General features: G+C 49.0%; 2 protein-coding genes and 1 long non-coding RNA gene across 3 annotated transcripts; 2 read left to right on the top strand and 1 right to left on the bottom strand.

Moving 5' to 3' along the window:
- The first annotated feature begins 2,720 nt into the window (after positions 1 to 2,720).
- Positions 2,721 to 5,388, top strand: LOC148054573 (uncharacterized protein C12orf50 homolog). Its single transcript, XM_087763981.1, has 5 exons — positions 2,721 to 2,850; positions 3,080 to 3,277; positions 3,822 to 3,911; positions 4,463 to 4,554; positions 5,161 to 5,388. The coding sequence occupies exons 1-5, from the start codon at positions 2,721 to 2,723 to the stop codon at positions 5,218 to 5,220; spliced, it is 570 nt and encodes a 189-aa protein (XP_087620107.1). The 3' UTR covers positions 5,221 to 5,388.
- Positions 5,389 to 8,631: 3,243 nt separating this feature from the next.
- On the bottom strand, positions 8,632 to 20,910 carry LOC148054571 (uncharacterized). Its single transcript, XR_015706984.1, has 5 exons — positions 20,794 to 20,910; positions 19,477 to 19,583; positions 15,612 to 15,804; positions 10,093 to 10,246; positions 8,632 to 9,180 (listed from the first exon to the last, which is right to left on the bottom strand). It is a non-coding gene; the product is annotated as an uncharacterized LOC148054571 (long non-coding RNA).
- Positions 10,256 to 18,725, top strand: LOC148054572 (uncharacterized protein C12orf50 homolog). The gene is given in 7 exon segments (XM_087765546.1): positions 10,256 to 10,654; positions 11,698 to 11,865; positions 12,813 to 12,890; positions 12,983 to 13,096; positions 16,278 to 16,397; positions 16,585 to 16,782; positions 17,968 to 18,725. Coding segments are annotated over 7 exon segments (1,065 nt in total). The 5' UTR covers positions 10,256 to 10,428; the 3' UTR covers positions 18,129 to 18,725.
- Positions 20,911 to 23,855: the final 2,945 nt, after the last annotated feature.

Raw genomic sequence — 23,855 nt, 5'->3', positions numbered from 1 at the left:
GCTGCTATAGGAAGGTTGAATCTCCAGCCATTCAATGGCATTTCTGCAAGGCTGTTTGTCACTACGTCAGCCATGCCAGTTCAGCTGTTAAAACTATTTGCAGGCCCATGCTCTAAACTGTATCACTGAAGTGCCTGAGGATTAAAATAATCCTTTTATAAATTGAAGCTATTTTTTATGCCACCTCATTTTAGTTGTTCAGCTTGCAGGGCAACACACAGCTGAACTGATACAACTGAGACAGAGGCAAAGCATACCTCATGTGCAAGGGATGAGAAACAAGCACCGGTAGACTGGACCATATCACGGTTCCTGTTCTGTTGCTAACTGAGTTCTCTTGTAACGACACACACTCCGAGCTCACAAGGTGTCTGTCACCCTGTGCCTCCGAGTCCCTTTGCACTGCGTTCCCATTTCGATGCTACACTTTGACTTCCCAGAAGGACTTACTTCTTCCCCCTGTGAACGCACACATACATTGCACGCAACTTTTCATTCTCAGGAATTACGAATGTGTATGTGGATTCAAGCAAACGTTTGTACTTTTAAACTGTAAACCCTAAATACAGTATTCATGAAGATTTTCTAATTCATAATGAGAAGCCTTTGGAGCCAGACCTGCTCACAGCAACTGTACAAGTTCAAAGTAGCCTTGGTCTTTGTGTTTATCAGTCAGTTTTGGAGGTTGCTTTCAAGATTTTGTGACCACGAACTCTGCTAGAAGGAATACAGCCACTTTCCTTTTGAGGAATGATACTTTTAGAATAATTAACACGTAAAACCATGTTCCACCCAAGAAGACCTGTGTATGAAGTGGGAGATTAGGTTTTCAAAACACCACCGCATTTTTGGATCAGAAAATTTTGCGAGCTTTTATAAAACAGTAAATATGTGCTATTTTAATCCCTCAGAAACAAACCAGACTGAGCTGGTAAAGAACCATCACGGTAAAGAAGCAAAGGAAGAGAAATGGATTTCTGAGAAGCCAAGAAATTCACCTACTACAGGAACAGGCAAAGGTATTTTGAGAAAACCCTTGGCTTATTCACTTTTATTTACTCAACTGCTCGGTGATTTAGCACCACCTAGCTGATTTCTGTTCTTAGTGGCAAATACGGACAATCCCGATCTGGATTGGACTATCCACAAAGAACATTTTTTTAACCTTGTCTTCCAGCCTCCAGTCTCCTGCAGTAGGACAAATTTGGAGTAACAGCACAACATTTTTGTTTGCTTTTTCACTTTTAGGAATTCACACTTCAGAGCCCAAAGTAAAACCAAGTTACCAACACAGGGGTCAAAGTAAGGATGAAGAAACTGCTCTTTCTATGCCTTACGTGAGGGAAACTGGAAGAAAGACTTATTTCGATTCTTCAGGACCTCAAAGATCAGCATATGTAGTCTACCGTACCGTCACCCAGGAACCAAAGTTCAATGGATCGACAGGTGGGTTCCTGCTTACACAGGATTCTTCCAATGCCTCAAATTTACCTGTCTGTGTTGTGCTGCTTTCGGTTTTGTCCCTGCAGGTGAATATTAAGTTGCTGATGCCTAAATAGGGGCAAGCGTAAATTTGGTCCAGCATAATTTGCACAAGTAGATTGCAGCAGTATCCACAGAGAGAAACGGAAAGCTTTATGAAGCTTTACAATTAGTCAGATAGAATATTCATGAACAATCATTTAGCCACCTTGATAGCAAGAATTCCTTTCGCTACCCATCTCAGAGGGATGAATCCAAAGACACGCAGATGTGCACGAATATTCTGATCCCTGGTTTCTGCAGAATCTTTTATGTGATTTATTCTTTTGAAAGTATTTAATAACGCTCAAAATAGTCCACCTTTAACTTCTCGTTTTTTCTCTCGATACGGAAAGTGGTAGAAACAGTTTTGCAGTAGCATTTCAGTTTCCTCTCAAGAAGCGTTCAACTTTTTTCCTCCCAGCAGTGGGCGAAAGAATGAGCTTGCTTTGCATGGTATTTTTCTACAACTAGGATTTCCCTGGAGTTTTGATTGGGATGGATTTGTGATGCTTTTGGCTTTAAACTACCCCCTAAACTGAAGCAGAAGTACAGAGTTTCTGCTGCATTCTGGCCTGATCTGAGAGGAACCAAAAGAGCTTATTGACCAAAAGCGCAGGAGCAAAGGAAGAACAGGCAAAGCCGCCTCTTCCTGCGGAGTCGCAGGGGCCAGCTGGAGAGCGCTGGGGCTACTTTATGCTGCAGCCTTCCCTGTAAAGTTCTGTTTGTAGTTGGAAGTGGGCTTGCCTACGCAACCAATGCTATTACAATTTTAGCCTCCTCATGGGTAGTGTTTTGTTCTGTTCACGAACTGCCCACGTCCAGGATGTACCTAGATGCTCCAGACAGAAGAAGCCATTCATGGTTCAGCCAGGTGGTCTCCTTCGGAGGGCATTGGTCTCCACGGGCTCAACCATGGAGGTTCCAGAGGTCCACACACCACCTAGGCAGTGTAGAGAAAGGACGTATCCGGCCTTTGTGTTTATAGTCAGTCTGTGAGTTCGCTTTCAAGATTTCCTCTGCTAGAGGAAATATAGACACTTTTGCTTTCCTTTTGAGGAATGATACTTTTAGAATAATTAACATGTAAAACCATGTTCCACCCAAGAAGACCTGTGTACGAAGTGGGAGATTAGGTTTTCAAAACACCACCGCATTTTTGGATCAGAAAATTTTGCGAGCTTTTTTAAAAAGTCAATATGTGCTATTTTAATCCCTCAGAAACAAACCAGACTGAGCTGGTAAAGAACCATCACGGTAAAGAAGCAAAGGAAGAGAAACGGATTTCTGAGAAGCCAAGAAATTCACCTACTACAGGAACAGGCAAAGGTATTTTGAGAAAACCCTTGGCTTATTCACTTTTATTTACTCAACTGCTCGGTGATTTAGCACCACCTAGCTGATTTCTGTTCTTAGTGGCAAATACGGACAATCCCGATCTGGATTGGACTATCCACAAAGAACATTTTTTTAACCTTGTCTTCCAGCCTCCAGTCTCCTGCAGTAGGACAAATTTGGAGTAACAGCACAACATTTTTGTTTGCTTTTTCACTTTTAGGAATTCACACTTCAGAGCCCAAAGTAAAACCAAGTTACCAACACAGGGGTCAAAGTAAGGATGAAGAAACTGCTCTTTCTATGCCTTACGTGAGGGAAACTGGAAGAAAGACTTATTTCGATTCTTCAGAACCTCAAAGATCAGCATATGTAGTCTACCGTACCGTCACCCAGGAACCAAAGTTCAATGGATCGACAGGTGGGTTCCTGCTTACACAGGATTCTTCCAATGCCTCAAATTTACCTGTCTGTGTTGTGCTGCTTTCGGTTTTGTCCCTGCAGGTGAATATTAAGTTGCTGATGCCTAAATAGGGGCAAGAGTAAATTTGGTCCAGCATAATTTGCACAAGTAGATTGCAGAACTTCAGCAAGAAATTTAGTAGTAAAGCATTTAAGTAATCAGCAGTTAAGAAAGCGATTTCATCTTGCCAGTTTCAGTCACCTCTCTTAAACTGGATTCAGTCTCCATCCTGAGGTGCCTCCCTGCCTTAATTTCCAATAAAAGGAACCTCCTTCAGGCAGAGTAACTCCTACTTGCAGATGCATAAAACTAAGTGAAATGAATCCCAACATCACTGCTTCATCTCGGGCACAAAGAGTTGTGGGTTTTTTCGTTCTGAAGAACACATCTTATCAAATTGCCAGGCTGAAAAAGGATAGATTGCTTAAAAAAAAAAAAAAATAGGTGATCAGCATTTTTGTCATCAGAACGACCGTTACGTTTTCGCTACCTTTCTTTTCAGCAGGACCTGAGCCATATGGCGGGAAATGCTCCGAACAAAAGAATCGGCTCAACACAAATAGGAGATTTGGGACCCAGACGGAAAACTATGGTAATAGTTCACATGTTGTGTATAAACTGAAAATTTTAGGATTATTATTAGTTAAACAAATAGTTTGAATTTACGGAATTAAGCTGGAATGAACAGAAAACCAGACTATTAATTATAATGACTTTGAACCAAAATTTACAGAAGGTGGTTAGTCATTAGGCAGCACACTCTGCTGCTTTCACAAGCAGAGACAAAAAAGCAGACTGCAGTATGGGTTTGTTTAATCTAAAAGCAACTGATGCCTGTGGGAAGATTTTCAACACGGGAACGTTCACTTGGTTCAAGTCAAGGATGTCCGTGGCAGAATCGCCTCATTTGGAAGATCCTGGGAGCGCGACGGACACTCCACAAGATTACCAACGATCTTTGAAGTACCAGAGAGAAAGTCTGTATTTAACACTAGCTTGTATTTCAGATGATGAGCTATGATTCACCTGATGCATTCCTTGACACTTCAGCTCATGTAATATTTAATTCCCATGTCAGGCTCAGAGAGTCTCTCCGGAAATTGTAGCTGAAATTAAGAGACAATGTATATGCTTTTCCTGTAGACAAACATACTTCAGGATCTTACAGTGCACCAACTTGGAGGAAAAGAAATCCACGTGCAAAAACGTTCTCCAGGTTTAAAACAACCATTCAGGTAACTGTCTGACAGAAATTTTTACAACTCAGTCTTTTCAGTCAGAGGGACACGTCTCTGCCCACCTAGAAAACGTAAACTTGCCCTTAAAACTTCCCCAACCAAAACCCGCAAGATTCTAAGCAACGCTGAGCAGTCTGAAAGGGCAGTTAATAGTTCCATTTGTTTGCAGACGTGTCATTTTGCCTAACTAACCCATGATTCCTAATTTGTCACAGTACTACTGATAGGAAAGCAAACCATGCTCCCGCCTGTAAAGCGAGGAGCTGCAAGAAGCGGGTTTTGGCTTGTAGCACTGGCCAAAGCACAGCAGGGACCATGTGAGTGTGATCTCTGCGTCTCTCTGGTGGATTGCTCGTGAAGCACCTGCCATAGCTGAACGATGATCAGCCCAGGTCCCAATTCAGAAAAGGACCCAGGCTACCAAACATTCACAAGATACCCTAAGGACCACTAAGACATTTTACAGCTGTCTTGAAAGCAGAGATGAGAACCTCTGTCTTGTGTCTCGTCTTGAAAGCTTACTTCTTAAGATGTTTCTGAAAGAGCATATAGTTTCACTCTACTAAATTATGCACACAACGGTCTGTACATCTGTTTTGGCAGCAGAGCCAGGAAGGCACGGAAGTGAACAGAAAAGGAGAACGATATGTAGACAGGAGATGAAGCCGGCGCGTCAATTGACAAGAAAATGTCCTTATTTCAGTTTAGCTTTATCAACTGGAGATCGGAAGATGATAAAATTGCATATTCCAAAACTAAGATGTAGGAAGGACGCTGTAGCATTTTGAAACTGGTAAAAATGGGCATTTGTGTTTAAAACTAGTGTTTGTATGTTCGTAAGTGTACGATAAATGTACCTAATACAAATAAAGAGGTATTCTATTTTATCTACATTATCTATTTTACCTACATTATCCACAGCACAGGTAGCCTGAGCAGGCGCAGGCTGTGCTGGGCTGTGCCCTGCTGCGGCTGAGGGAAGGGGGGTTGTTTGGAACGGGGTTGCTGCCTGGAGAGAAGGAGGCTGAGGGGAGACCTTACCCCTCTCCACAACTACCTGCAAGGAGGTTGGAGCCAGGTGGGGGTCGGGCTCTTCTCCCAGGTAACACGTGACAGGACGAGAGGAAACGGCCTCAAGCTGCGCCAGGGGAGGTTTAGATTGCGTATGAGGAAAAACTTCCTCCCCAAAAGGGTTGTCGAGCCCTGGAACGGGCTGCCCAGGGAAGTGGTGGAGTCCCCGTCCCTGCACGTATTTAAAGGACGTGTCCATGTGGCGCGGACTTCACTTCATAAAAGTGAAAAGCAAGTAAAACAGGGCTTCTAGTCAGCATGAGAAATCTGCATGTGGGTCTTCCTCATTACCCTTATAGGTAGTCACGCAACAGCAGGCTCCGTCCACCTTTTCAGCAGGAATCGCACTGTACGCCTGTCTGCCACCTCCAGGAAAGCAGGGCTCCATCACGCCTGACTTGGGAAGACAAACGCCATCACTCCAAACCTCCCCCCTTCCTCCTTCTGTCCCCAGCTTTTTATTGCTGAGCACGACGTCCTACGGTGCGGAACACCCCTTCGCTCAGCTGGGGACAGCTGTCCCGCCCGTGTCCCCTCCCAGCTTCTTGGGCACCCCCAGCCTACTCGCTGGTGGGGTGGGGTGAGAAGCAGCAAAGGCCTTGACGCTGTGGGAGCGCTGCTCAGCAGTAACAAAAGCGTCCCTGTGTTAGCAACACCGTTTTCAGCACAAATCCAAAGCAGCACAGCCCCATAGCACCCACTATGGAGATGATTAACTCTATCCCAGACAAAACCAGCACGGGGAGGTACCCTTCCACCACCATTATCAAGATGGTGTTGGCACTGAGAGCCCAACAATTCAGTTGCTGATGGTTTGGCAATCCTTCCCGCTCTTCCACCCAGAAGTCAAACACCAGCGGGAGAAAGTCACCCAGACGCATTCCAGTTCTCTGGGCAGCCAACAGACAGCAGTAGGTGCTGCTACTAAAACCGGGAAACGCGAGTTGGGGGAGGGCTACAGCTGGACAGGTGAATGCCACCCCAATCTGTCCCGACATCTCGGGGACAACAAACTTTGATTGGCCTCCATTACTTGCCCCTTGGCAAGTATTCCACACCTATATCCAGCCTCAAATGAATTCTTCTGTCAGAAGCCTGATACGCCTTCGATCACAAAAAAAGACAAAACCAAACCAAAACCAAAAACCCAGAGAGAGAGAGAGAGAGAGAGACAAGCTGAGTTTTCAGGATGCTTTTCCACAGGCCGCCAGCACGACCACCTTGGAGCGGCCTCCTTCCTCGCCACGACTGTTGCCCACACTGAGCAAAAGCAAACACACCGCCAGGGTGAGCACCTGGATGCACCTGGCAGGAAAAGCCTGGGACAGAGCCAAAACGGCACCCAAACGACCTTTCTGGCCCGCATTTCAGGGGGGAGCCCTAGGGACACCTCGACCGCGCACTGCGCTCAAGAGCTGCACCGAAACCTCTCGGCTGTCCCCCTCCCCGCGGCCCAGCGACTCCCCCGGGCACGGGGACCGGCCACGGCCACGGCCACGGCCACGGCCACGGCCCCGCCGCGGGGACTGCGGCCCCGCCTGCCCCCGCCCCGGCCCCGTGCCGCCCCGGCCACCTGGCGCTCCCGCTTGGCCGACGGCTCCTCCTTCACCTCGGTCACGAACAGACCACGGAACCTGCCGCTGCGCCGCGCCACGGCGCCTCATGGCCCCGGCCGCCCCCTCCCGCCGCCGGCCCCGGCCGCCCGCCAGCAGCCCCGCGACGCACCTGTGTGCCGGGGACGGCGGGCCGGGCCGCGGTCGCCTCTCGCCAGCAGCCCTCAGCCAGGCGGCGGCTCCGCCGCTCTCCGACGCCCAGCCCGGCCGCGGGCCTGGGGCAGCTCCGCTGCCCACAGCGGCGGCTCCCGGCCTGGCGGGGCCGGGCCGGGCCGGGCCGGGCCGCCCCAGCTGTGCTCGGCGCCGGGCTGAGGCGGCCGCCAGCCGTCGGCGCTGCCCTTCCCCCGGGCCGGCAGCCTTTCCTCAGGCTGCCTGTTCTGCTCTCCAGGGTGCCACACGCCCGGGCCTGGGGGCCCTGTCCCCAGCGGGTGGGGGCCTCTCTGGGTCTCCTCCTGCCTCCCTCAGGGCAGCGGCCTCCTTTTCTCACCCAGGCTCTCTGCCTCGCTGCGCAGCCTCTGGGTCGGTGGGGGCCTGGCCGCGGCTGGACGCCAGGTGCCCACCAAAGCCGCTCTGTCACTGCCCTCCTCAGCTGGGCAGGGGAGAGGAAACACCGCGAAAGGCTCCTGGGCCCAGAGAAGGACGGGGACAGATCGCTCGCCCCTCACCGCCACGGGCAAAACACACTCGGCTCGGGGAAGTTCACTGGCTTTATTACCAATCACATCCCAGCAGGGTACTGGGAAATAAAACCTAAATCTTAGAACACCTTCCCGCCACCCCTCCCTTCTTCCCGGGCTCAAGTTCACTCCTGCTTCTCCTCCACCTCCTCCCCTGGGAGCCGCGCAGGGGGACGGGGAAGGGGGCTTGCGGTCAACTCATCACATGTGGTCTCTGCCGCGCCTCCCTCCTCAGGGGGAGGACTCCTCGCCCTCTTCCCCTGCTCCAGCCTGGGCTCCTCGGTCTCCAGGGGTCCAAGGGTCCTGCCAGGAGCCTGCTCCAGCGCAGGCTCTCCACGGGGTCACAGCCTCCTTCGGGCATCCACCTGCTGCGGCGTGCTGTCCTCCACGCTGCTCCACCATGGACCTCCATGGGCTGCAGGGGGACAGCCTGCCTCACCATCGTCTTCACCACGGGCTGCGGGGCAATCTCGGCTCCGGTGCCTGCAGCACCTCCTCCCCTCCTTCTTCACTGACCTTGGTGTCTGCAGAGCTGTTCCTTCCTCTCACATATTCTCACTCCTCTCTCCGGCTCCTGTTGCCCAGCAGTCTTTTCCCCTTCTTACAGACGTTATCACAGAGGCGCTACCACCGTCGCTGATGGGCTCGGCCTTGCCCAGCGGCGGGTCCGTCTAGGAGCCGGCTGGCGTTGGCTCTATGGGACACGGGGGAAGCTTCCGGCAGCTTCTCACAGAAGCCACCCCCGTAGCCCCCGCCGCTACCAAAACCTGGCCACGCAAGCCCAATACAGAATTCATTCTTCCTGACCAGACCTTCTTCTGTGCCTCATTTAGGCACAGCTATACAGCTGCAAAGAGCCCCTCTTCGGATAGCTCTTGGCGGTGTTCCCACTTTCTTCCAAAGGCTCTCATCTGCCCTCCTGAATTTTCCTTCCCCTCTGTGCCCCACTCAGTCGTAGGGCTTACGGAACTGTGGGAGCCTTTTCACAGCCTTTCTCTGTTCACAGCTCTCGCCAGCACTCCCCACCTTGAGCCCAGCCAGCGGTTTCCTTCTGTACTTAGGTGAAGTCCTTCCCGTAGAAATCACTTTATTCCCGGGCCAAAGCCCCGGTGCTCAGGCACGAGGTATTCTCCTTTGCCGTTGTCACTCCGTGTTGTAAATGTGACCCCATGTCCTGGGGAGAGCAGCTCGCCCCGCCATCTTCCAGGACCGCAACTTCATCTCCCCCCCTAGGTATTTTTTGTTCAGAGGCAGCCTAGGACCTGCATGAGAACAGAGGTGTTAATTAGGGACACAAGTGTACGCTCTTCTGTCTGCTTTAGCTGTGGCAGCGGGCGTCCTGGAAGCACGCAGAAGCAATGAACCCCAACAACGCAAGCAGTTAACAGCTAAGAGTGCACTAGTGGGAAGCAGCAAGTTTCCCCATCCAAAGAAAGAGGTCCAGTAAGAAAAACATTGGGCACGAGGGTTTTGGTTACAAAGAGTCAACGAACAAGGTTTGTCTTTGTGGTGCCAAAGCTTTGTTTCTAAGGCCACAGGTCCCACGGCAAGAAGCTGGGTACTGAGCCCCGCCAAATGGGTTCGGTCCATGTTACGTTAAAGAAACACCGGAATGGGAGACTCTTTGCAACGGTCCGATTTCCCGTACTTCACTCTGAAGCAATGCAGACAAAGGAAGATGTTCAAGCTGGACAGGCCACGCAGCGCCATCACGCTGATGTCACCAGCTGGAGGAGCGGTTGGCAACCGTGGAAAGGTAACATTCTATACCGGCTAGCAACTGCCTTCGTCGGTTCAGCAAGGCTGGAGAAGGTACCACCTCCTTCGTTCAAGCGTATTTTGCTGTCTGTGGGAGTTTTGTTTCAAAAAAGCAGCAGAGCTAAGGTTCTGAAGGTCCAGTTTTTGAAAGAAAACTCCCGCTTTCAGGATAAGATTACAATTTGCCTGAACGTTGATAGCTTTAACGTTTTCCTGTATGTTCTGCCAGCGTTAAGAGAGTGGAGGAGAAACACAGGAGGTGAAAATGGCCGCAGCTGGGAGTGACAGCTATTCCCATTTCTATTCCCACTATGCACAGGTAAATGCTGTAGATTGCAGAGTGGTTTGTAGCCTTCATTTTCCTGATATATCCGTCTTGAAAGGGAGGTTTATTATGTAAAGGTAGAAGTTGATACCTCGGCTCCAGACCCCAGCGTGTCTCGGCAGATGGTCCAGTGGTACTGACTACAGTCCAAGAGCGGCGTGTTTTGGAGGTGCTGCTCCTAGCCCCAGCTGTTAATGTCTGGAACCGGGTGATATTCCAATATTTTCACGTGTGACTTTGTCTTCCTTTAAAAAATTACACAGAAACGCGTTAAAAAGTAACCGGCAACCTGGCATTTGCAGCTCTCCGCTGGGATGTAGGTCATAGCCAGGCTATAAACCCGAGTTCCTATTTGTCTGAGCTCACTCGGGGCAACTTTAGAGTTATCTGGAGCTTAAGATAACTTTAAACGTTCTAAAATATCAGAATGTGGTTCCACAAAATCTGCACAGCAGGGCACCACCTATTCATCCATTTGGTCCTTTTTCTGCTTCTTTTTACAAGATCTGAAAACCGTTTTCTCCTGCAGCAGAAGTACAGCAACATCCGCTGTTACTGGGAAACACAACCCATAGGCTGCATGAGGATCAGCTGCGCATTCCATCATAGCAAACCTCGTCATATAAATGGACTTTTTTTGCCACCTAGCAACAGTGAGTAACAATACTTTCTCAACAATTTGTTCCTTAGCGTAAGTAAATACACAAAAACGTCCTTCCAGCGCTCCCGTAATATCTATTAAGGTCGAGAACTGTACCATGGCAAATCACTCAGGTACGGTCTGCTCTCCCAGCAAGTTCAAGGCACAGAAAGGAATTGCCCTGGCATTTGAATAGGGGGGCCATATGGGGGTTTTGAGCTGTCATGCTATGGATCCTCCTTCCACTAGTAGCAGTATCTGTTGATAGAGCACAACACGTTACATGGATTCAAATTCAAAGTCCGCGTGCTCCACAATAACATTGCCAATACCAACACTGCATTTATTCCGCTTAATACTTCAAAATCTTGTTAAACTCATTTAAGTTTGATTGGGCTTACACTCCGCAGAGCTAATAATATCCTAGTCGGGACACTGAAAAAGGCTCTATCAAGCTAAAGTGTTGCACCTTACTTTCTCTTGCATGAGATACAACAAATCCCATCTGCAGGAGTGGTACTGAAATGGGTTTAAGATGATACGCATGCTGCTCGTAGGCAAGCAAGAGATGCACACAAATAACAACACCTGGAATAAAAGAAAATGCCCGTGCTTCACCTTCTCGCTTTCAAACTGCAAAACATAGCCCGCTTCAATACTTCTGATAGAATGCACAGAATCCGGGTTGTATCTATAGCTGCAAATTGGTCGGCTTCAACAATACAAATGGACCCACCATTTTTCACCATGTTTATTTTCAGTCCCTTGCATTTCCTGGCGCTCAGAAAATGCTATCCCAGTGCTGAAACCGTTTTGCTGCAGACATTATGGGGAGATAGAAATGCCTGAGGAAAAGACTGTCTTTTCTGATTTTCTTCTAATTAAGTGTAAATTATTATTATTTTAAATTAAAGTATTTTGCCTAAAAGGCACAATCTGTCTATGTAACGAGTCCTTCAGTATGATAAGGATTTCAAAACTACACCTGCTGGTCTGAGCTTGGATTCGATATCTAGTTCCCTCCAAACAAAATCAAGATCACGTTCTTTTCTGCAGATGCCCCATTACAACAGGGTGTCCAAGAAGGGATTCTGCATCCAGCCCATCGTCAAGAACCACTCAGAACTCAGGAGACTATTTTAAGACCAATTCACCCTCCACTGATCATAAACCTCAACGACGAAGAGGATGAAGAGGATGATACGGAGCAGGATGAAGAGACTCGTAAAGAGTTTTTTTCTTTCTTTTACAAGGCAGTAGCATGGGTTTCGATTCCAAAATTGCTCAAAATTCGGGGACGAAATTACGAGTTGAGGAGGCACTTCTCTTCTGCAAACAAGCTTTTGAACAGGGGCTGTACACACTGGTCACTGAAGGCGAACTCACAGGATTGTTTAGGAACGATAGTGGTGTGACTTCAGCTTAAGTAATTTGTTCCACTGATTTCCAAAACTCTCTAGGCAGTCTCGTTTTATTACAGAAAGTTATCCTTAAATCTAGCAAAGAGAATCCATACAACACTCTGCGCTGGTTTAACTGCATGTGTACACGTACAAATACTTTTTTTTTTTTTTTTAAATGTAGTTAAACTAGTGAAGGTATGTCACTTAGAGATGAGAGATTCACAGGGAAGGAAGCAATTGCACATTCCCGCAGAGTGAAAGTGAGGGAACGACCTACTCTCATGCGTGCACTCCGCAAATTACTCTGCTAGTTCTCAGGCAGCCCCAAGCTGCTTTTCACTTTCCCCCTGCCCTTCAGGTTGGCTGGCAGGGCTGCCTGTTAGTGCTTCCCAACTCGGTTTCAGTCTGAGGAAGCCACATTCATCTCAAAACTAGAAACAGCAGGGCTTGGCTAATCTTAGTTAGCCTTCACTGAGACAGGTAAGGAGCACTCACTTCACCAGCTCTGCCGGCAGACGTTGCAGGACAGTAACTTTGGGCAGGGGTTTTGTGACAACCACTCCCTGATCACACGGTTAATCGCAAGATTTCCTTTTGAGTGTAAAGGCAGGATTATTTTGAAAATGAGGACTGAAGATGTTTCGGTCACAGTCAGCAGAAAAAACCAAATCGTGACCAAAATGAAATTCATTCTGGTATTTGATTATTAAGAATTGTTGAACGTCTTTGTACAACTCTCTAGTAATCCTCTAAAAATACTTCCTACAGATGTTTCCAATTGGGTGCCTAAGACTGCTGCAGATGTTGAAGAGGAAAGAGCAATAAAGGACATATGCTACAAATCTGGTAAATATGACATTGGTCACTCTTTCCTAAATGGCAATGCTGCCAATATAGGAAACTCTGGGGTTTTTTTTTCCCTCTTGGGGTATGTTTAGGAGAGTATTACAGGATTCAGTACCCTCACGAACACCAATCAACCACAACTGTGTCTTCACCTCGGGAAAATGAGCCATTACCCTTGGAAGCTACCGAGCGAGACGTGCAGAAAGGCAAGTACTTTTCATCTGCTTGGACAATGTTTGCCACTTTTTAAATTACTGCTATAGGGAGAAACTATTGCATAGAAAATAAATGGTTCTGTGGAGTTATGAAAAGGACATGCATAGAGTAGAACAGCCTTAGCTACTAGGTGTGCTGACATCGGAGGTAAAGCTGCTATAGGAAGGTTGAATCTCCAGCCATTCAATGGCATTTCTGCAAGGCTGTTTGTCACTACGTCAGCCATGCCAGTTCAGCTGTTAAAACTATTTGCAGGCCCATGCTCTAAACTGTATCACTGAAGTGCCTGAGGATTAAAATAATCCTTTTATAAATTGAAGTTATTTTTTATGCCACCTCATTTTAGTTGTTCAGCTTGCAGGGCAACACACAGCTGAACTGATACAACTGAGACAGAGGCAAAGCATACCTCATGTGCAAGGGATGAGAAACAAGCACCGGTAGACTGGACCATATCACGGTTCCTGTTCTGTTGCTAACTGAGTTCTCTTGTAACGACACACACTCCGAGCTCACAAGGTGTCTGTCACCCTGTGCCTCCGAGTCCCTTTGCATTGCGTTCCCATTTCGATGCTACACTTTGACTTCCCAGAAGGACTTACTTCTTCCCCCTGTGAACGCACACATACATTGCATGCAACTTTTCATTCTCAGGAATTACGAATGTGTATGTGGATTCCAAGCAAACGTTTGTACTTTTAAACTGTAAACCCTAAATACAGTATTCATGAAGATTTTCTAATTCATAATGAGAAGCCTTTGGAGCCAGACCTGCTCACAGCAACTGTACAAGTTCAAAGTAGCCTTGGTCTTTGTGTTTATCAGTCAGTTTTGGAGGTTGCTTTCAAGATTTTGTGACCACGAACTCTGCTAGAAGGAATACAGCCACTTTCCTTTTGAGGAATGATACTTTTAGAATAATTAACACGTAAAACCATGTTCCACCCAAGAAGACCTGTGTATGAAGTGGGAGATTAGGTTTTCAAAACACCACCGCATTTTTGGATCAGAAAATTTTGCGAGCTTTTATAAAACAGTAAATATGTGCTATTTTAATCCCTCAGAAACAAACCAGACTGAGCTGGTAAAGAACCATCACGGTAAAGAAGCAAAGGAAGAGAAATGGATTTCTGAGAAGCCAAGAAATTCACCTACTACAGGAACAGGCAAAGGTATTTTGAGAAAACCCTTGGCTTATTCACTTTTATTTACTCAACTGCTCGGTGATTTAGCACCACCTAGCTGATTTCTGTTCTTAGTGGCAAATACGGACAATCCCGATCTGGATTGGACTATCCACAAAGAACATTTTTTTAACCTTGTCTTCCAGCCTCCAGTCTCCTGCAGTAGGACAAATTTGGAGTAACAGCACAACATTTTTGTTTGCTTTTCCACTTTTAGGTATTCACACTTCAGAGCCCAAAGTAAAACCAAGTTACCAACACAGGGGTCAAAGTAAGGATGAAGAAACTGCTCCTTCCATGCCTTACGTGAGAGACACTGGAAGAAAGACTTATTTCGATTCTTCAGGACCTCAAAGATCAGCATATATAGTCTACCGAACCGTCACCCAAGAACCAAAGTTCAATGGATCGACAGGTGGGTTCCTGCTTACACAGGATTCTTCCAATGCCTCAAATTTACCTGTCTGTGTTGTGCTGCTTTCGGTTTTGTCCCTGCAGGTGAATATTAAGTTGCTGATGCCTAAATAGGGGCAAGCGTAAATTTGGTCCAGCATAATTTGCACAAGTAGATTGCAGCAGTATCCACAGAGAGAAACGGAAAGCTTTATGAAGCTTTACAATTAGTCAGATAGAATACTCATGAACAATCATTTAGCCACCTTGATAGCAAGAATTCCTTTCGCTACCCATCTCAGAGGGATGAATCCAAAGACACGCAGATGTGCACGAATATTCTGACCCCTGGTTTTTGCAGAATCTTTTATGTGATTTATTCTTTTGAAAGTATTTAATAACGCTCAAAATAGTCCACCTTTAACTTCTCGTTTTTCTCTCGATACGGAAAGTGGTAGAAACAGTTTTGCAGTAGCATTTCAGTTTCCTCTCAAGAAGCGTTCAACTTTTTTCCTCCCAGCAGTGGGCGAAAGAATGAGCTTGCTTTGCATGGTATTTTTCTACAACTAGGATTTCCCTGGAGTTTTGATTGGGATGGATTTATGATGCTTTTGGCTTTAAACTACCCCCTAAACTGAAGCAGAAGTACAGAGTTTCTGCTGCATTCTGGCCTGATCTGAGAGGAACCAAAAGAGCTTATTGACCAAAAGCGCAGGAGCAAAGGAGGAACAGGCAAAGCCGCCTCTTCCTGCGGAGTCGCAGGGGCCAGCTGGAGAGCGCTGGGGCTACTTTATGCTGCAGCCTTCCCTGTAAAGTTCTGTTTGTAGTTGGAAGTGGGCTTGCCTACGCAACCAATGCTATTACAATTTTAGCCTCCTCATGGGTAGTGTTTTGTTCTGTTCACGAACTGCCCACGTCCAGAATGTACCTAGATGCTCCAGACAGAAGAAGCCATTCATGGTTCAGCCGGAGGGCATTGGTCTCCATGGGATTAACCCGAGATGTTCCAGAGGTCCACTCACCACCGAGGCAGTGCAGAGAACTGTATCTGGGCAGGCAGTCAGCCCTTACAGGAGAGTAGCGGATGAGGGGGTTGTGTTCACAGCTGCGCCTGAGACAGTCTGAAAATACAGACAGATCCATTCAGAGAGAAGGATAGAGATGTTTCCCCAAGGCATTTCTTCAACTGAGTTCCCCAAGGCTTTAGGTACTAGGATGATGTGCATCTTGAAAATACCATAAGTTCGGTCAGATGGGATTCATAAATATCATTCATGAAAAGGAGAAGCTAAAGAACGAGCAGGTAATTTCTAGCTGGTTCTTCACTTTGGAGCCATAGTCATCTTCAACCTGTGTATTATGGTATTTTCTTAAGAGAGCATGAGAGTCATACATCAGGTGCTCGAGTTGCTTGAGTTACACTAGACAGGACCCAAATAACAAACCAAAGAGAAAGAAGATTATAAAAAGAGAGGTTAAAGGGAATTCCACTAAACTAATCACTAGCTCCTAGAGGTGGGAGGCAGAGAACGGCCGTGCCACTCCCTGTGCTTACACGCAAGCAGCTAAAACATTCTTTCTGTTGCCTTTCCAGGTGACGGTAACACAATTCCTACAAAATTTCGTAATACAAAAAGAGAAGGAGCGAGTTCAGGAAGGAGAGCACCAATAGAGAGTATGCCCAGAACAGATCGTACATCCTTTGAAAATGGAGGTAATATACTTTAGTATAGGCCACTCATTGCTGACCATCGTGTGGTAAATAAAATGACTGAATGTATTTTGATGGGGCTATCCACAAAGAACGGTTTTTTTAATCTCGTCTTCCAGCCTCCAGTCTCCTGCAGTAGGACAAATTTGGAGTAACAGCACAACATTTTTGTTTCTTTTTTCACTTTTAGGAATTCACACTTCAGAGCCCAAAGTAAAACCAAGTTACCAACACAGGGGTCAAAGTAAGGATGAAGAAACTGCTCCTTCCATGCCTTACGTGAGAGACACTGGAAGAAAGACTTATTTCAATTCTTCAGAACCTCAAAGATCAGCATATGTAGTCTACCGAACCGTCACCCAGGAACCAAAGTTCAATGGATCGACAGGTGGGTTCCTGCTTACACAGGATTCTTCCAATGCCTCAAATTTACCTGTCTGTGTTGTGCTGCTTTCGGTTTTGTCCCTGCAGGTGAATATTAAGTTGCTGATGCCTAAATAGGGGCAAGAGTAAATTTGGTCCAGCATAATTTGCACAAGTAGATTGCAGAACTTCAGCAAGAAATTTAGTAGTAAAGCATTTAAGTAATCAGCAGTTAAGAAAGCGATTTCATCTTGCCAGTTTCAGTCACCTCTCTTAAACTGGATTCAGTCTCCATCCTGAGGTGCCTCCCTGCCTTAATTTCCAATAAAAGGAACCTCCTTCAGGCAGAGTAACTCCTACTTGCAGATGCATAAAACTAAGTGAAATGAATCCCAACATCACTGCTTCATCTCGGGCACAAAGAGTTGTGGGTTTTTTCGTTCTGAAGAACACATCTTATCAAATTGCCAGGCTGAAAAAGGATAGATTGCTTAAAAAAAAAAAAAAATAGGTGATCAGCATTTTTGTCATCAGAACGACCGTTACGTTTTCGCTACCTTTCTTTTCAGCAGGACCTGAGCCATATGGCGGGAAATGCTCCGAACAAAAGAATCGGCTCAACACAAATAGGAGATTTGGGACCCAGACGGAAAACTATGGTAATAGTTCACATGTTGTGTATAAGCTGAAAGTTTTAGGATTATTATTAGTTAAACTAATAGTTTGAATTTACGGAATTAAGCTGGAATGAGCAGAAAACCAGACTATTAATTATAATGACTTTGAACCATAATTTACAGAAGGTGGTTAGTCATTAGGCAGCACACTCTGCTGCTTTCACAAGCAGAGACAAAAAAGCAGACTGCAGTATGGGTTTGTTTAATCTAAAAGCAACTGATGCCTGTGGGAAGATTTTCAACACGGGAACGTTCACTTGGTTCAAGTCAAGGATGTCCGTGGCAGAATCGCCTCATTTGGAAGATCCTGGGAGCGCGACGGACACTCCACAAGATTACCAACGATCTTTGAAGTACCAGAGAGAAAGTCTGTATTTAACACTAGCTTGTATTTCAGATGATGAGCTATGATTCACCTGATGCATTCCTTGATACTTCAGCTCATGTAATATTTAATTCCCATGTCAGGCTCAGAGAGTCTCTCCGGAAATTGTAGCTGAAATTAAGAGACAATGTATATGCTTTTCCTATAGACAAATATACTTCAGGATCTTACAGTGCACCAACTTGGAGGAAAAGAAATCCACGTGCAAAAACGTTCTCCAGGTTTAAAACAACCATTCAGGTAACTGTCTGACAGAAATTTTTACAACTCAGTCTTTTCAGTCAGAGGGACACGTCTCTGCCCACCTAGAAAACGTAAACTTGCCCTTAAAACTTCCCCAACCAAAACCCGCAAGATTCTAAGCAACGCTGAGCAGTCTGAAAGGGCAGTTAATAGTTCCATTTGTTTGCAGACGTGTCATTTTGCCTAACTAACCCATGATTCCTAATTTGTCACAGTACTACTGATAGGAAAGCAAACCATGCTCCCGCCTGTAAAGCGAGGAGCTGCAAGAAGCGGGTTTTGGCTTGTAGCACTGGCCAAAGCACAGCAGGGACCATGTGAGTGTGATCTCTGCGTCTCTCTGGTGGATTGCTCGTGAAGCACCTGCCATAGCTGAACGATGATCAGCCCAGGTCCCAATTCAGAAAAGGACCCAGGCTACCAAACATTCACAAGATACCCTAAGGACCACTAAGACATTTTACAGCTGTCTTGAAAGCAGAGATGAGAACCTCTGTCTTGTGTCTCGTCTTGAAAGCTTACTTCTTAAGATGTTTCTGAAAGAGCATATAGTTTCACTCTACTAAATTATGCACACAACGGTCTGTACATCTGTTTTGGCAGCAGAGCCAGGAAGGCACGGAAGTGAACAGAAAAGGAGAACGATATGTAGACAGGAGATGAAGCCGGCACGGAAGTGAACAGAAAAGGAGAACGATATGTAGACAGGAGATGAAGCCAGCGCGTCAATTGACAAGAAAATGTCCTTATTTCAGTTTAGCTTTATCAACTGGAGATCGGAAGATGATAAAATTGCATATTCCAAAACTAAGATGTAGGAAGGACGCTGTAGCATTTTGAAACTGGTAAAAATGGGCATTTGTGTTTAAAACTAGTGTTTGTATGTTCGTAAGTGTACGATAAATGTACCTAATACAAATAAAGAGGTATTCTATTTTATCTACATTATCTATTTTACCTACATTATCCACAGCACAGGTAGCCTGAGCAGGCGCAGGCTGTGCTGGGCTGTGCCCTGCTGCGGCTGAGGGAAGGGGGGTTGTTTGGAACGGGGTTGCTGCCTGGAGAGAAGGAGGCTGAGGGGAGACCTTACCCCTCTCCACAACTACCTGCAAGGAGGTTGGAGCCAGGTGGGGGTCGGGCTCTTCTCCCAGGTAACACGTGACAGGACGAGAGGAAACGGCCTCAAGCTGCGCCAGGGGAGGTTTAGATTGCGTATGAGGAAAAACTTCCTCCCCAAAAGGGTTGTCGAGCCCTGGAACGGGCTGCCCAGGGAAGTGGTGGAGTCCCCGTCCCTGCACGTATTTAAAGGACGTGTCCGTGTGGCGCGGACTTCACTTCATAAAAGTGAAAAGCAAGTAAAACAGGGCTTCTAGTCAGCATGAGAAATCTGCATGTGGGTCTTCCTCATTACCCTTATAGGTAGTCACGCAACAGCAGGCTCCGTCCACCTTTTCAGCAGGAATTGCACTGTACGCCTGTCTGCCACCTCCAGGAAAGCAGGGCTCCATCACGCCTGACCTGGGAAGACAAACGCCATCACTCCAAACCTCCCCCTTCCTCCTTCTGTCCCCAGCTTTTTATTGCTGAGCACGACGTCCTACGGTGCGGAACACCCCTTCGCTCAGCTGGGGACAGCTGTCCCGCCCGTGTCCCCTCCCAGCTTCTTGGGCACCCCCAGCCTACTCGCTGGTGGGGTGGGGTGAGAAGCAGCAAAGGCCTTGACGCTGTGGGAGCGCTGCTCAGCAGTAACAAAAGCGTCCCTGTGTTAGCAACACCGTTTTCAGCACAAATCCAAAGCAGCACAGCCCCATAGCACCCACTATGGAGACGATTAACTCTATCCCAGACAAAACCAGCACGGGGAGGTACCCTTCCACCACCATTATCAAGATGGTGTTGGCACTGAGAGCCCAACAATTCAGTTGCTGATGGTTTGGCAATCCTTCCCGCTCTTCCACCCAGAAGTCAAACACCAGCGGGAGAAAGTCACCCAGACGCATTCCAGTTCTCTGGGCAGCCAACAGACAGCAGTAGGTGCTGCTACTAAAACCGGGAAACGCGAGTTGGGGGAGGGCTACAGCTGGACAGGTGAATGCCACCCCAATCTGTCCCGACATCTCGGGGACAACAAACTTTGATTGGCCTCCATTACTTGCCCCTTGGCAAGTATTCCACACCTATATCCAGCCTCAAATGAATTCTTCTGTCAGAAGCCTGATACGCCTTCGATCACAAAAAAAGACAAAACCAAACCAAAACCAAAAACCCAGAGAGAGAGAGAGAGAGAGAGAGAGAGAGAGACAAGCTGAGTTTTCCCCACAGGGCTCACAGGCGCGGACGGCAGGATGCTTTTCCACAGGCCGCCAGCACGACCACCTTGGAGCGGCCTCCTTCCTCGCCACGACTGTTGCCCACACTGAGCAAAAGCAAACACACCGCCAGGGTGAGCACCTGGATGCACCTGGCAGGAAAAGCCTGGGACAGAGCCAAAACGGCACCCAAACGACCTTTCTGGCCCGCATTTCAGGGGGAGCCCTAGGGACACCTCGACCGCGCACTGCGCTCAAGAGCTGCACCGAAACCTCTCGGCTGTCCCCCTCCCCGCGGCCCAGCGACTCCCCCGGGCACGGGGACCGGCCACGGCCACGGCCACGGCCACGGCCACGGCCCCGCCGCGGGGACTGCGGCCCCGCCTGCCCCCGCCCCGGCCCCGTGCCGCCCCGGCCACCTGGCGCTCCCGCTTGGCCGACGGCTCCTCCTTCACCTCGGTCACGAACAGACCACGGAACCTGCCGCTGCGCCGCGCCACGGCGCCTCATGGCCCCGGCCGCCCCCTCCCGCCGCCGGCCCCGGCCGCCCGCCAGCAGCCCCGCGACGCACCTGTGTGCCGGGGACGGCGGGCCGGGCCGCGGTCGCCTCTCGCCAGCAGCCCTCAGCCAGGCGGCGGCTCCGCCGCTCTCCGACGCCCAGCCCGGCCGCGGGCCTGGGGCAGCTCCGCTGCCCACAGCGGCGGCTCCCGGCCTGGCGGGGCCGGGCCGGGCCGGGCCGGGCCGCCCCAGCTGTGCTCGGCGCCGGGCTGAGGCGGCCGCCAGCCGTCGGCGCTGCCCTTCCCCCGGGCCGGCAGCCTTTCCTCAGGCTGCCTGTTCTGCTCTCCAGGGTGCCACACGCCCGGGCCTGGGGGCCCTGTCCCCAGCGGGTGGGGGCCTCTCTGGGTCTCCTCCTGCCTCCCTCAGGGCAGCGGCCTCCTTTTCTCACCCAGGCTCTCTGCCTCGCTGCGCAGCCTCTGGGTCGGTGGGGGCCTGGCCGCGGCTGGACGCCAGGTGCCCACCAAAGCCGCTCTGTCACTGCCCTCCTCAGCTGGGCAGGGGAGAGGAAACACCGCGAAAGGCTCCTGGGCCCAGAGAAGGACGGGGACAGATCGCTCGCCCCTCACCGCCACGGGCAAAACACACTCGGCTCGGGGAAGTTCACTGGCTTTATTACCAATCACATCCCAGCAGGGTACTGGGAAATAAAACCTAAATCTTAGAACACCTTCCCGCCACCCCTCCCTTCTTCCCGGGCTCAAGTTCACTCCTGCTTCTCCTCCACCTCCTCCCCTGGGAGCCGCGCAGGGGGACGGGGAAGGGGGCTTGCGGTCAACTCATCACATGTGGTCTCTGCCGCGCCTCCCTCCTCAGGGGGAGGACTCCTCGCCCTCTTCCCCTGCTCCAGCCTGGGCTCCTCGGTCTCCAGGGGTCCAAGGGTCCTGCCAGGAGCCTGCTCCAGCGCAGGCTCTCCACGGGGTCACAGCCTCCTTCGGGCATCCACCTGCTGCGGCGTGCTGTCCTCCACGCTGCTCCACCATGGACCTCCATGGGCTGCAGGGGGACAGCCTGCCTCACCATCGTCTTCACCACGGGCTGCGGGGCAATCTCGGCTCCGGTGCCTGCAGCACCTCCTCCCCCTCCTTCTTCACTGACCTTGGTGTCTGCAGAGCTGTTCCTTCCTCTCACATATTCTCACTCCTCTCTCCGGCTCCTGTTGCCCAGCAGTCTTTTCCCCTTCTTACAGACGTTATCACAGAGGCGCTACCACCGTCGCTGATGGGCTCGGCCTTGCCCAGCGGCGGGTCCGTCTAGGAGCCGGCTGGCGTTGGCTCTATGGGACACGGGGGAAGCTTCCGGCAGCTTCTCACAGAAGCCACCCCCGTAGCCCCCGCCGCTACCAAAACCTGGCCACGCAAGCCCAATACAGAATTCATTCTTCCTGACCAGACCTTCTTCTGTGCCTCATTTAGGCACAGCTATACAGCTGCAAAGAGCCCCTCTTCGGATAGCTCTTGGCGGTGTTCCCACTTTCTTCCAAAGGCTCTCATCTGCCCTCCTGAATTTTCCTTCCCCTCTGTGCCCCACTCAGTCGTAGGGCTTACGGAACTGTGGGAGCCTTTTCACAGCCTTTCTCTGTTCACAGCTCTCGCCAGCACTCCCCACCTTGAGCCCAGCCAGCGGTTTCCTTCTGTACTTAGGTGAAGTCCTTCCCGTAGAAATCACTTTATTCCCGGGCCAAAGCCCCGGTGCTCAGGCACGAGGTATTCTCCTTTGCCGTTGTCACTCCGTGTTGTAAATGTGACCCCATGTCCTGGGGAGAGCAGCTCGCCCCGCCATCTTCCAGGACCGCAACTTCATCTCCCACCTAGGTATTTTTTGTTCAGAGGCAGCCTAGGACCTGCATGAGAACAGAGGTGTTAATTAGGGACACAAGTGTACGCTCTTCTGTCTGCTTTAGCTGTGGCAGCGGGCGTCCTGGAAGCACGCAGAAGCAATGAACCCCAACAACGCAAGCAGTTAACAGCTAAGAGTGCACTAGTGGGAAGCAGCAAGTTTCCCCATCCAAAGAAAGAGGTCCAGTAAGAAAAACATTGGGCACGAGGGTTTTGGTTACAAAGAGTCAACGAACAAGGTTTGTCTTTGTGGTGCCAAAGCTTTGTTTCTAAGGCCACAGGTCCCACGGCAAGAAGCTGGGTACTGAGCCCCGCCAAATGGGTTCGGTCCATGTTACGTTAAAGAAACACCGGAATGGGAGACTCTTTGCAACGGTCCGATTTCCCGTACTTCACTCTGAAGCAATGCAGACAAAGGAAGATGTTCAAGCTGGACAGGCCACGCAGCGCCATCACGCTGATGTCACCAGCTGGAGGAGCGGTTGGCAACCGTGGAAAGGTAACATTCTATACCGGCTAGCAACTGCCTTCGTCGGTTCAGCAAGGCTGGAGAAGGTACCACCTCCTTCGTTCAAGCGTATTTTGCTGTCTGTGGGAGTTTTGTTTCAAAAAAGCAGCAGAGCTAAGGTTCTGAAGGTCCAGTTTTTGAAAGAAAACTCCCGCTTTCAGGATAAGATTACAATTTGCCTGAACGTTGATAGCTTTAACGTTTTCCTGTATGTTCTGCCAGCGTTAAGAGAGTGGAGGAGAAACACAGGAGGTGAAAATGGCCGCAGCTGGGAGTGACAGCTATTCCCATTTCTATTCCCACTATGCACAGGTAAATGCTGTAGATTGCAGAGTGGTTTGTAGCCTTCATTTTCCTGATATATCCGTCTTGAAAGGGAGGTTTATTATGTAAAGGTAGAAGTTGATACCTCGGCTCCAGACCCCAGCGTGTCTCGGCAGATGGTCCAGTGGTACTGACTACAGTCCAAGAGCGGCGTGTTTTGGAGGTGCTGCTCCTAGCCCCAGCTGTTAATGTCTGGAACCGGGTGATATTCCAATATTTTCACGTGTGACTTTGTCTTCCTTTAAAAAATTACACA

This window comes from Nipponia nippon, unplaced genomic scaffold (genome assembly GCF_047370975.1).
Source record: "Nipponia nippon isolate SJK-2023a ecotype South Korea unplaced genomic scaffold, ASM4737097v1 scaffold_3, whole genome shotgun sequence".
Classification (NCBI taxonomy): Eukaryota; Metazoa; Chordata; class Aves; order Pelecaniformes; family Threskiornithidae; genus Nipponia; species Nipponia nippon.
This window is presented reverse-complemented; position numbering and strand designations above follow the sequence as displayed.